This window comes from Akebia trifoliata, chromosome 5 (genome assembly GCF_017979445.1).
Source record: "Akebia trifoliata isolate Shusen 1 chromosome 5, ASM1797944v1, whole genome shotgun sequence".
In the NCBI taxonomy this organism is placed as follows: Eukaryota; Viridiplantae; Streptophyta; class Magnoliopsida; order Ranunculales; family Lardizabalaceae; genus Akebia; species Akebia trifoliata.
The window spans coordinates 27,210,606-27,221,940 of record NC_141379.1 but is presented as its reverse complement, the minus strand read 5'-3'; the positions used below and the strand labels follow the sequence as shown (position 1 = coordinate 27,221,940).

Genomic DNA, 11,335 nt, shown 5'->3' with positions numbered 1-11,335 from the left:
TGAGATAGTACATCAAATAATCATTTTAGCTAGGGGGACAAAAAATTAGCTGATTCAAACTTACGTCCAACTAGGGGGACAGGATGAGCCACGGCCGGAACCAAGGCTTATATAACATACACATTAACAGTTTTATTTGTTTCCGTATTTTCACCATTATAGGATGTTTTACATAGACGGATAAAACTTTTGAAATATTACGTAATCATATTTGATTTTAAAATATTTACAAAATTGGATAAAATTATCCCTCTACGTAAAAAAATTTTATGTGTGGTTTTGCAACAAACAAGTGTCAAATTCTTTACTTTTCAAACCATTGAGTCTTTTGTGGAGACTTCAATTCAAGCAAACAAAACAAAACATCAGCATCTCAGACTAAGTCAGTCATATTTTGTTCGTTCTTGGAGAAAATTATTGGATCATATGGTTAACAATGCTTAGAAACATATGATGGAGAGGGACAACTTCTTCCATCCAATATAATTAGAAACTTCTAGGTATCCCAGATACTTTATCCTTGATTTTGAGAACTCTCATGGAAGAATTCATGTCCAAAACAGTAATTTTCAGGATGTTTATTCGACCAATGGACCGAACAATCCAGGTCTCACTGCTTGCTCTTATGCTCCAACTCTCGGCTGTAATGGCGGTGACTGACATGTCAGATTGTATGTAGTATCATTGTCATCTCTAGTTTGTCGTTAGAGAAATCAAATATGGTGTGTTTTGTGTTATTTGATCATACTTCGTATACTGTTGAGAACACATTTGACACAAAGAAAAACTTGCCAATTTCATTAGGTATAAGTCATTGTTATGCCAGTCATTTTGCTGAATCGGACTCTTGACTCCGAAGAGCATCCCATGGGCATTTATCTTAAGATCTAATCAGTGATCCATACTTGGTTTCGATTGATCCAATTCAGTTTTATGTGACTAGGCTTATAGTGTACACTGTTTTGCTTCTCCTTGTGTAGTTGCTGCTCTACTGGGCTTGAAGGATGTATGGGAGAACGCTCCACCAAATTGGGTGGGCTCAGATCCTTGTGGTGATGAATGGGTGGGAATCCGCTGCAACGAATCACGTGTTACCTACATGTAAGTGCTTGTTATATTTAATCTTCCATTTCAAATACTTGAAATTCTTACCCAAATCAATTTCATCTCAGACAATTATCGACTATGGGACTGAAAGGTCAGCTGTCTGGAGATATTCAGACTTTGTCTGAGTTACAAGTCCTGTATGTCTTCTCTTTGTAGTTCACTTTCTTCCCCGTAATAGAAGACTAATTCTATTTTCATTTTTCCGAATAGATTCATATCTGATTACCGATTGTTCCATGTAGGGATCTATCTTACAACAAGGGTCTTACGGGTCCTATTCCGCAAGCAATTGGGAGTTTAAAGAACCTGTCAACCTTGTGAGAAAATTCTTATGTTTACTTCAAATCCTTTAATAGTTCTAACTAGTTTTCTTTGCATTTCAGAATCTTGGTTGGTTGTGGTTTCTCTGGTCCAATCCCAGACTCGATAGGCTCTCTACCACGACTTATATTTTTGTAAGACTTTCAACTTTAGGACTAGTTTTTTTCTTGGTATATTGTTCTGAACCTACATATTGTGATTCCATGCAGATCTCTAAATTCTAATAGCTTTAGTGGAAATATACCTCCTTCCATAGGTAAGCTATCTACTCTTTTTTGGTTGGATATTGCAGACAACAAGCTTACTGGAACCATTCCTGTCTCTCGTGGGAATATTCCTGGTCTGGATTTGTTAGTCAACACCAAGCACTTGTATGTATTAAGCCTTCTTTGTTCGGAATCAATTATTTCTCTTATTAGTTTTTGTTGATGATAATTACTGATTTCCATTTTTGGTTCGTTATTGACAGTCATTTCGGAAAGAATCTACTCTCTGGTCCCATCCCACTTGAACTTTTCAGCTCAAACATGACTCTCATACATGTGTAAGTTACTTTGAAATGTCTTGCCAGATCCAGTTGTTTGTTTTTAATGTGATTGGATGTGCTACTCTTTTTCGTTACCAATTCTTTTTGTCATTACTTTTTAATTTAATTATTGCAATATTATTGTTTGTTATTTTTCAGAATTTCAATGTTTCTCATTCAATTTTTTTTTTCAATGAAGTTTATTTGAAGCGAATAATCTTGATGGGAGCATCCCTTCTACTCTAGGACTTGTGAAGACTTTGGAAGTTGTGTGAGCATCTCTACCACCTAATTGACTAAAAAATGTATATAATCAGAATCTTCTGCTTGTAAATTATATATGAAATTTCTTTATTGATTGTTTTATCATTGAAACAGACGACTCGATAGGAATTTCTTAAGTGGCAGTGTCCCTTCAAACCTCAACAGCCTTACGAGAGTCACTGAGCTGTGAACACATAAAACTTACTACCTTAGTTTTTAAGACTTTTTTGAGGGAAGAAGATTGAAAAAAAGATGGTTGGTTTTCCATTTTCAGGCAATTGTCCCACAATAAACTCACAGGTTCCATACCTGATCTAAGAGGCATGGACCTCCTCAACTACGTGTAAGTATGAACAACTTTACAAATTATACGAAGATAAATAGATTACAAGAGTGGAAGAAAAGAAGATTCTTTCCTAACCCAAATTCTATTTCTGAGAGAGAATTGTATTATCTTAAGTTTTTATCGAATAGCTTCTAAGTAATGTTGTTCTTCATCACCAACTCAACATTATTTGTGTCTTGCAGGGACATGAGCAATAATAGTTTTGATACATCAGATGTTCCCCCATGGTTTTCAACCATACAGTCCTTGAGCACATTGTATCTCTCTCCCTCTACATCTCTCAATATCTCTTACAAAGAAGAAGATTTCAATCTGTTTTCCTGAAGTTACAAATCTTGTCATGCAGGGCCATGGAAGACACACATCTTCAAGGAGAAGTACCACAGCAGCTGTTCAGTTTCCCTCAATTACAAACAGTGTATTTGCCGACTCTCAAAATAACATGAAATACTTCACAAATGAATCTAAGTGCAATGCATATGTTATTACATGTTATGGGCTAGATTTTCCGTGATCTTTGGCACAAGTTGAAACATGTGCCAGATATTTTACGAGGCTTTTAGCAACCTCTGTCATATCCTTTGAAGATTTCAGGGTATGCAATTTGTTTGGTTATTTGGAAAGATGGCTACAATTGTATTTTTGAGGATAAGGTACGAATGCTCATTTTGGTTGTCGAGAAGATTAAAGCCTCGGTCTACATTTGATTGTGTCTATCCTCAAAGACTTTATGCATTTTGAAGACTTCATCTTTGTATCGGGCAAGATTATTTGTGGCACTATCTAGTTTTTTTTGGCATAATGTTGTTTTATAAGTTCTTGTTTAGATAGTCCTCTTGGAGTTGGATGCAAGGAATGGTTTCCCTTCTCTTGTCTATACTAATAAAAGTATATAACTACACCATTGGGATACTACAACAACAACAATAACAAGAAGGAAAAGATTTGGGGTTTTTTACCCTTCAACCTCAAGGTTCTTTCTTCTTCAACCTTCAAATCACAAGAACAAGCCTTCGTGAAGTGCTAACTAAGTTAAGTGGTAACACGTGTGGAGTGTGGTTCCCAAGTCCTAGGTTCAAACTGCCTTGAACCCAATTTCATTTACAAACCACTAATCTTATACCTATCAAAAAAAGGAAAAGAACAAGATAGGTCTTTTAAGGGACATCGAAGACGATGGGTTCTTTGGAAGAAACTCAAAAACATCATTTGTACAATCCCCAAAATTTTTGCGAATTTTTTTTTCCTGATTTGTCCAAATTAAACTGAACTGAAACCCATTGCATAATTTCCGAATCTGAGCTTGGTTGCTATAATTACCATACAAGGAAAAAAAGAAGAAATTGCAAATCTATTGAAATGAACTATATGTATCCTCATAATACATAGATAAATGTTTGGAAGCTGATAATTTGAAAATGTGATGGCAGGAATTTAAGGCACAACGATTTAAACGGCACCTTGGACATTGGTATTGACTATAGCAAACAACTGCAGGTCATTGATTTGCAGAATAATGCGATCACAGAGGTCAAGCAAAAAGGAGATGACCCTAATTGGTTAATGTAAGCCACTCTTCTCACCATTTTTATTTTCCACAATAGATAGTACATTAAAAAAAAAAAAAAAATTCATCATCCTCATTCATGGTGAGTGCAACTCTCTCACCCTTTTATTTTTCTTTTGATACATACACAAAGAATACCTAGGTTTCAATGGTGCGGAAAGTTAGGCCCATTTATCTTTGCAGTAGTAACACATCACCACGGTCCACAATAGACTTTTGTGGAAGCTTTTCACTCTGATACCCTTCTTTTAGGCACTAATGCACCGAACAATGCCGATTTTGTGGTTGTTTTTATTTTTACACCCTTCTTTTTGGGCTCTCAAGTAGCCCTTTCCCCAAGTCGCTCCTTCTAAGGATTGAACCACAATGTGGTGCTGACACTGATACCATATTGTATAGGGTTTTGTTAATGGACACAAGTAAAAGTACATTAAATACACTTTGGGAATAAGCATTTGGGGCTACTTTTGGTAATATAAAATTTGAGAGCAATTTTGGTATGCAAATGAATTCCCAATATGTATTTAATGCACTTTAATGCGTACCCTTAAGGCACTTGTTTTAACAAAAACCTATGATAGGAACTAATGGTGTAGAAAGTCTTAAGTCTTCATGTCTTTGGGGTCATATCATACCAGCATGCTCTACAGCCGATATATTTGACAACTTTCATTTTGGTACCCTTCTTTTTGGGCCCACAGCTAACACTTTCAATGCCCACTTCATGGCTGTTTTCATTCTGGTACCCTTCTTTTTAGATTTCCTAAGTAGTAAGTAGCCCTTTTCCAAGTTGCTCCTATTAAGATTTAAACCCAGAAAGTGATACCGACTCTGATACCAAATGGTACAAACCGAACCACTTAGTGGTGCGAAAATTAAGCTCATATATCTTTGAGGACGTAACATTTTTCATTTTGTATTGTTTGGCAGACTTGTGGACAATCCAGTTTGTGAAGAATCAACAGTGACACACAAATACTGTACTCTTGAACAACGATCAACTCCTCCTCCATATGAGACCAGCAGAACAAACTGTGTGCCCATTCTATGTTCTCCAGATAAAAAACAGAGCCCCAATTGTAAATGTTCATACCCATACATGGGTACCTTATTCTTCAGAGCTCCTTCATTCTCAAACTTGGGAAACTCCTCCTACTATGTTACTCTTGAAAATTCACTCATGTTTTCATTTCAAACCTACAAACTTCCAGTAGATTCAGTTTCTCTAAGTAACCCAACAAAGGATTTAGATAATTACCTTCAATTGAATCTGTCTATCTTTCCATCTAGCAAAGAAAGTTTTGATCGATCTGATGTTTCAAAGATTGGGTTTATGCTCAGTAATAAAACCTTTACACCCCCTAAATTTTTTGGGCCATTCTTTTTCTTGGGTTCAGATTATGGGAAGTTTGCAGGTAATTGGAAATCTTACTTCTTTAAAATCATTATAACTTTTGATAATTAGAAATCTCACTTAATAAACTCTGTGTTTGTTATTTAGAAACTTCTGTGAAACCAAAGAAGTCAGTGGGTCTAGGGATTATAATTGGAGCAGCTGGTGCTGGTGGATTTGCTCTTGTTGTGGTACTAATCTGTGTGGGAGTTTACGTTTTTCATCGAAAGAGAAGAACAAAAAGTGTTGCAGTACAGGGCAAGCCATTTGGTAAGATACAATTTTTAATTTTTAACTTTTAATTTAAACAAAGTTTTTTATTTTATTTTATAGAAATTCTATTGGCACACCAAAGGATGAAATCATAGTTTGCACACCAAATAAGATGAAAAAACTAAGAGAAAGAAAAAGGTACTAGTATTTTGGTCTTTAATTTTTCAAAAATACCCTTATCTTTTTGAAAATAGAAAAACATTTAATCTACAAAAATCTAAACTATTCTAACATTTATTTATTTCCCCATGTGGCATACTCAAAATACTCTCCTGACGTGGCCTGTGCTAGAACCATAGACTTTACGCTTCGGGATACACAATTGCACAGATTTATGGGGATGTGCAATTGTGTATCCTGATGAAAGAAAATCTATGGTTATTGTACATCCCACGTCAAGAGAGTATTTTTAGTATGCCACCTGGGGGTGTGAGATTATCATTACTCTTTATTTATCAATAAAACAAGAAAAAACTAAGGGTGTTATTGAAAAAGAAAAGTATTGGAGTTTGCCAATATCTCGATGAAGCATTGGACGTTAGTCAAATATAAACGAATGAAGAGATCATTGGGGGAGAAGAAATGGGTTAGGTAATTTTCAAGGAGAATAAGAAAAAAAAAATGATCACCAAATTTTTCTCAAAAATCATGTGAAATTTTAATGTATTATTTTGTTTTCTTTCTCTATTGCAATGCAGTCTCTTGGGATCAGACTAGTAGTGGGAGTGTTCCTCAGTTAAAAGGAGCGAGATGGTTCTCTTTTGATGAACTTAATAAATGCACCAACAATTTCTCAGAGGCCAATGAAATTGGATCCGGAGGTTATGGAAAGGCAAGGATTTAAATTTCGATTTTGGCTTATATTTCGAGTATTCTGAAATGAAAATATACTTCAATGAATCAGTATACGAAGTAATATAGTTTTTTTGAAAATTAGAACTTTGGAAGTATCGATTGATCCCAATTATTAAAAACATGAAATCCATCCTTTGGGATTTATAAACAACTATTTTGCTTCACTAAAATAAGATCAATAGCGTGCATTTGATACAACAATCTCCATCTTGGTTTGAACTTCATATATTGAGGTACCTTGAAGACGATGCCACAAATGCCTTCAGCCTTGTACCTCGTTAAGATACGCACTTGCACACCCCCCTTGTTATCTATGGTGCACCATCAATCTACAACATTTAGTGAGATTGATCACAAGTCCAAGCAAAACTGAACGTATCAATTGTATCATCCTTAATAAGAATCTTTTGGGGAAGTATTTTACTCGATGAAATAAACTTCCGTATCTTGTGGTACCTTAACATCAATATGTTTTGTTCCTGGCATGATACATTTGATGTTTGGCTAAATAAATGACACTGATTATTACAATGCAAAGCGGATCGAAGCTTTGTTTCAAACCAATCCTTTTATCTCTATGAATTTCCATACTACGGACCCTTTTTTGCAACACCTATTTACTCCATGTCTATTCTTTGCTTAACAATGACTTGAACAAGTCAAACTTTGTCCTATTTTTTGCACCAATCAACATGCCGTCGAATGTCTAGAATACTCCCAAACGTCTTTTCCAGACTCAAAAATGATTTTTTGGCTAATAAATGATTATAGGCCCCATTTTTAGATGTTACCAAACGGCTTCCTATATGTTATGAAGTACCAGATTCCTCTCATTACATATATCATTTACTATTAATTTCCATACACTAATCATAATTATCAATTAATTTCTAGACAATTTCAAGTGCCCGAATTAGAATATTTTGTGTAAATGGAACTACTCTTTTAATGTTTCATTATTTTAGTCCCTATAGAAATTAAAAGATCTTTTTAATATATTTTGTGGAATTGTGTTGAGGTTAATGTAAATTTCATCATTCTTGTTTCGAGTATGAATTGTTCATGGAATTTGATGATGCGTGTACAGGTATATAAAGGAATTCTTCCAAATGGACAACTAATTGCCGTTAAAAGAGCTCAGCTTAGATCCATGCAAGGTGGTCTAGAGTTCAAAAACGAGATCGAGCTTCTATCTAGGGTTCATCATAAGAACCTTGTCAGCCTTGTGGGATTTTGTTTTGAACAAGGTGAACAAATGTTGATCTATGAATACGTTCCGAATGGTAGTCTAAAGGACAGCCTTACAGGTACTATATTCCATATGTTTGTACACACATTTGTGCATATATATAATTTACAAAAGTGCCATTGTACAGTGATACTCGGCTTTTGCACTGAAAGACAAAATAATAAATGTTATTAGGTATTTTTGAAAAATCTAAACTTGCATAACAAGCTCATTGCGAACAATTTTTTTTAATCAGAAGTTTAAAATGATTGTGCAGGGAAGTCTGGAATACCGTTAGATTGGAAAAGGAGACTTCAAATAGCTCTAGGTTCAGCTAGAGGTCTGGTCTATTTACATGAGCTTGCAAACCCCCCCATAATACATAGGGACATCAAGTCAAACAACATCCTCTTGGATGATTGCTTAAATGCAAAAGTTGCTGATTTTGGTCTCTCCAAGGTCCTGGGAGACTATGAAAAAGATCATGTTACCACTCAAGTCAAAGGGACAATGGTGAGTATTAAATCCATCAAAGCTCCAAACTTTTTTTTGAAAAAGGGCTCCTTTTATAAGAAAATATGAAGTTTTGATTGAGATTCAATATTCTTAATTTTGATGCAGGGCTACTTGGATCCTGAATATTACATGACCCAACAGTTAACTGAGAAGAGTGATGTCTACAGCTTTGGAGTGCTAATGTTGGAGCTGATAACTGCAAAAAAGCCGATAGAACGAGGGAAATACATTGTGAGAGAGGTAACGGTAGCAATGGATAAGACAAAGGATCTATACGGTCTTCATGAGCTTCTTGACCCAGTCATTGGGTTGGGCACTGCCCTTGGAGGATTCGAGCGGTTTGTGAATTTGGCAATGAGTTGTGTGGAGGATATTGGAGCCAATCGACCTACGATGGGTGAGGTTATGAAAGAGATTGAGAACATAATGAAGCTGGCAGGTTTGAATCCAAATGCCGAATCTGCATCGTCTTCAGCAAGTTATGAAGGAACTAGTAAGAGTTCTAGCCATCCTTATAGTTGTGAAGCCTTTGATCATAGTGTTAAGTACACACCTTCCATAGAAGAGTCATAGTGAGTATAGTTGTTAGTTTTCCTGTTAATATTGAGTATGGTTGCAATTGGATATGTTGGTTTGTTTGGGTTATGGACATATGGGTATTGGCTTGAGCATTTGAGATGCATGCACCATATTTTTCATAGCTAGAAATTAATCTAATTAGCAGGGCTTCTTGGCTTGTGTGAATAAATAATAAAAGGTAGGGTATTGAAAAGGGACATAAATCTTTGCAAATTTGGGTATTTAGATACATTTTTGAAAATATTTATGTAAAAGATTAATTTATTCATCTTCATTAAAAAATTTATTTGCGAAAAATTATATACATTTTGAGAGTTGGTTACTAGGCAGTGCTATGGTTTAGAGTTTCATACTGTTTTGGCTGAGATATTTCGGTTTCTACTCACTAGAACAAATCATTGACAGCCTCAAAATGTTTCTATCAAGACAGTCTCGAATTTTCTCCTCAACATTTCCTAGTGACGAGATTTTAAACCTTGGGCTAGCATTACATGTAAAGATACAAAATAGCCCCCCAACACCTCATATATGATTATTAGTTCAAATCTCTTCTAGGCAAACGTAAGAGTTTAATCTATTATGTTACTTGTTTGAGAAGGATGAAAAAATATCATAATAATACTTTTGTTGCCCAAATGACCATAATAATACTTTTCCCCTTGCAACCTCGATACGATCATATTTTGAATCGTGCTGGAGTGACCTCAAGATTGATGTCATTTCACACTTTCCTGACGTGGAGATGTGCACAGAACCATAGATGCTTTTCACTCCTATCTCAATGAAAAACATCTATGGTTCGTACACACCTCCACTTCAGCTTTATTTTTATATTTTTAACAAAATACCCACCATTTGGTTGGACTGAGCAACCCACCAAGATCATGTCATGGGTTTCTCCAACAAAGCTAAGAAGTACCGCTCATTCTTTTGGATTCCATGGTGGAGCTTTAGACCTGCATTCCATGTCAGCTTCTTAAACCTGATACGAGCGAAGAAGGGCAAATAGGTTGGATTCAACTGCAGAAATGATCGAGCCAGTAGAGACCACCAGGCCTCAATACCCTGTAGATGTCGAAGAGAGTGAACTCAAGCATGGAGTCTGGGATCCACTTACTGAGCACGTGCATTGAAAGCATGAGTGGGCCATCCAAGTTCAATGAGCTTGTGACGATGGTAACATCACTATGTAAAAACTCAAAAATTTGACAAGAAAATTCGACGGGCCAAAGCCCACAAATTTTAGAAATCAAATTTTGATGGCCCATGCCCGTTGAAAATTTTGATGTTCTCCAATTTGATGGCTTATAGCTATCAAATTTCTCTCACCCTCCATTAATTTGACAGTTTCAACCCATTGAAAAAACAAAAAATTGACAATGAAAAATTTGACACTTTGGTCCGTCAAATTTTATGAAATTTGATGACCTTGTGTGTCAAATACAAGATTTTTTCACGTTTTGCACTACAAGAAAATAGTGAATTAGGAACAAAATTATAGAACGGGTTTTATTCGTTTCTAATTCAAAACGGGTTTAAACCGTTTTACCTATTAAAACCGTTTTAAACGTCTCATTATTGGGAACGAACACCGTCTCTCTCTCTCTCTCTCAGTCGCTCTCTCTCGATCTCTTGCTCTCTCAATTGATCTCTCGCACTCTCTCTCTCTCAGTCGATCTCTCTCGGTCTCTTTCTCAGTCGATCTCTCTCTCTCTCTCTCTCTCAGTCGCTCACTCTCTCTCTCTCTCTCTCTCTCTCCGTCTCTTTCTCTCTCAGTCGCTCCCTCGATCCACCTCTCAATCTCATCTGTCTCTCTCTCTCTCACAGTCGCTCCCTCGATTGATCTCTTGATCGACCTCTCGATCTCTGTCTCCATGGAATATTACATCGTAGCTCTTTATAGAGAGATTTAGCCACATTGTCAACTGTCTAACCGTGAGAAGGCACATCTCTCTCTCTCTCTCTCACGGGTTAGATTTTCATTTTATTGTTTTTAACATTTTGATATTCTCTCCGATAATTTTTAATCTGTAATTTTGATATTTTGTTTTGCATTAAAACCCTAATTTTTCTCAAAATTTTGATTTTTTTGATGATATGTGGATGATTAGTTGTAGAGATTTGAAGATAATTGTTTTTGATCTTTCTTCCTGGAGCTAGATTTGTTGGATAAAAATCTGCATTTTATCCAGATTTTTTTGTGACCAAGTAAGGATATTTGAGCTACGATTCAAGTGGGTCCCATTAGTTTTTTGAGGTTGGACCACTTGGAAACTTTTTCATCTCATTGAAGAGAATAGTTTCATGTTTTAAGTTGTCAAAAATCCATTATGGGTGAATGACAAATCGGCTCATAAGAA

At 35.7% G+C, this 11,335-nt stretch overlaps 1 protein-coding gene across 2 annotated transcripts; it reads left to right on the top strand.

Moving 5' to 3' along the window:
- The first annotated feature begins 418 nt into the window (after positions 1-418).
- Positions 419-9,184, top strand: LOC147401880 (leucine-rich repeat receptor protein kinase HPCA1-like). Of its 2 annotated transcripts, XM_086443344.1 has the most exons (19): positions 419-671; positions 981-1,101; positions 1,173-1,244; positions 1,350-1,424; positions 1,491-1,562; positions 1,638-1,799; positions 1,898-1,972; positions 2,154-2,225; positions 2,333-2,404; positions 2,493-2,561; positions 2,747-2,821; positions 2,911-2,982; positions 3,995-4,129; positions 5,062-5,546; positions 5,633-5,794; positions 6,496-6,629; positions 7,740-7,959; positions 8,158-8,393; positions 8,502-9,184. In XM_086443344.1, exons 1-19 carry the CDS (start codon positions 539-541, stop codon positions 8,967-8,969), a joined length of 2,910 nt encoding a protein of 969 aa, XP_086299470.1. In that variant the 5' UTR covers positions 419-538; the 3' UTR covers positions 8,970-9,184. The 2 variants fall into 2 exon arrangements, with proteins under 2 accessions (XP_086299470.1, XP_086299471.1); XM_086443345.1 differs by lacking the exons at positions 2,333-2,404; positions 2,493-2,561.
- The last annotated feature ends 2,151 nt before the right edge of the window (positions 9,185-11,335 follow it).

Bases quoted from the DNA above. Each gene is read 5' to 3' on its own strand.
- LOC147401880 (XM_086443344.1), top strand. From the start codon at position 539: ATGGAAGAATTCATGTCCAAAACAGTAATTTTCAGGATGTTTATTCGA. The intron at 672-980 runs GTATGTAGTATC...CTCCTTGTGTAG, and splicing joins GGTGACTGACATGTCAGATT to TTGCTGCTCTACTGGGCTTG. The intron at 7,960-8,157 runs GTACTATATTCC...ATGATTGTGCAG, and splicing joins TCTAAAGGACAGCCTTACAG to GGAAGTCTGGAATACCGTTA.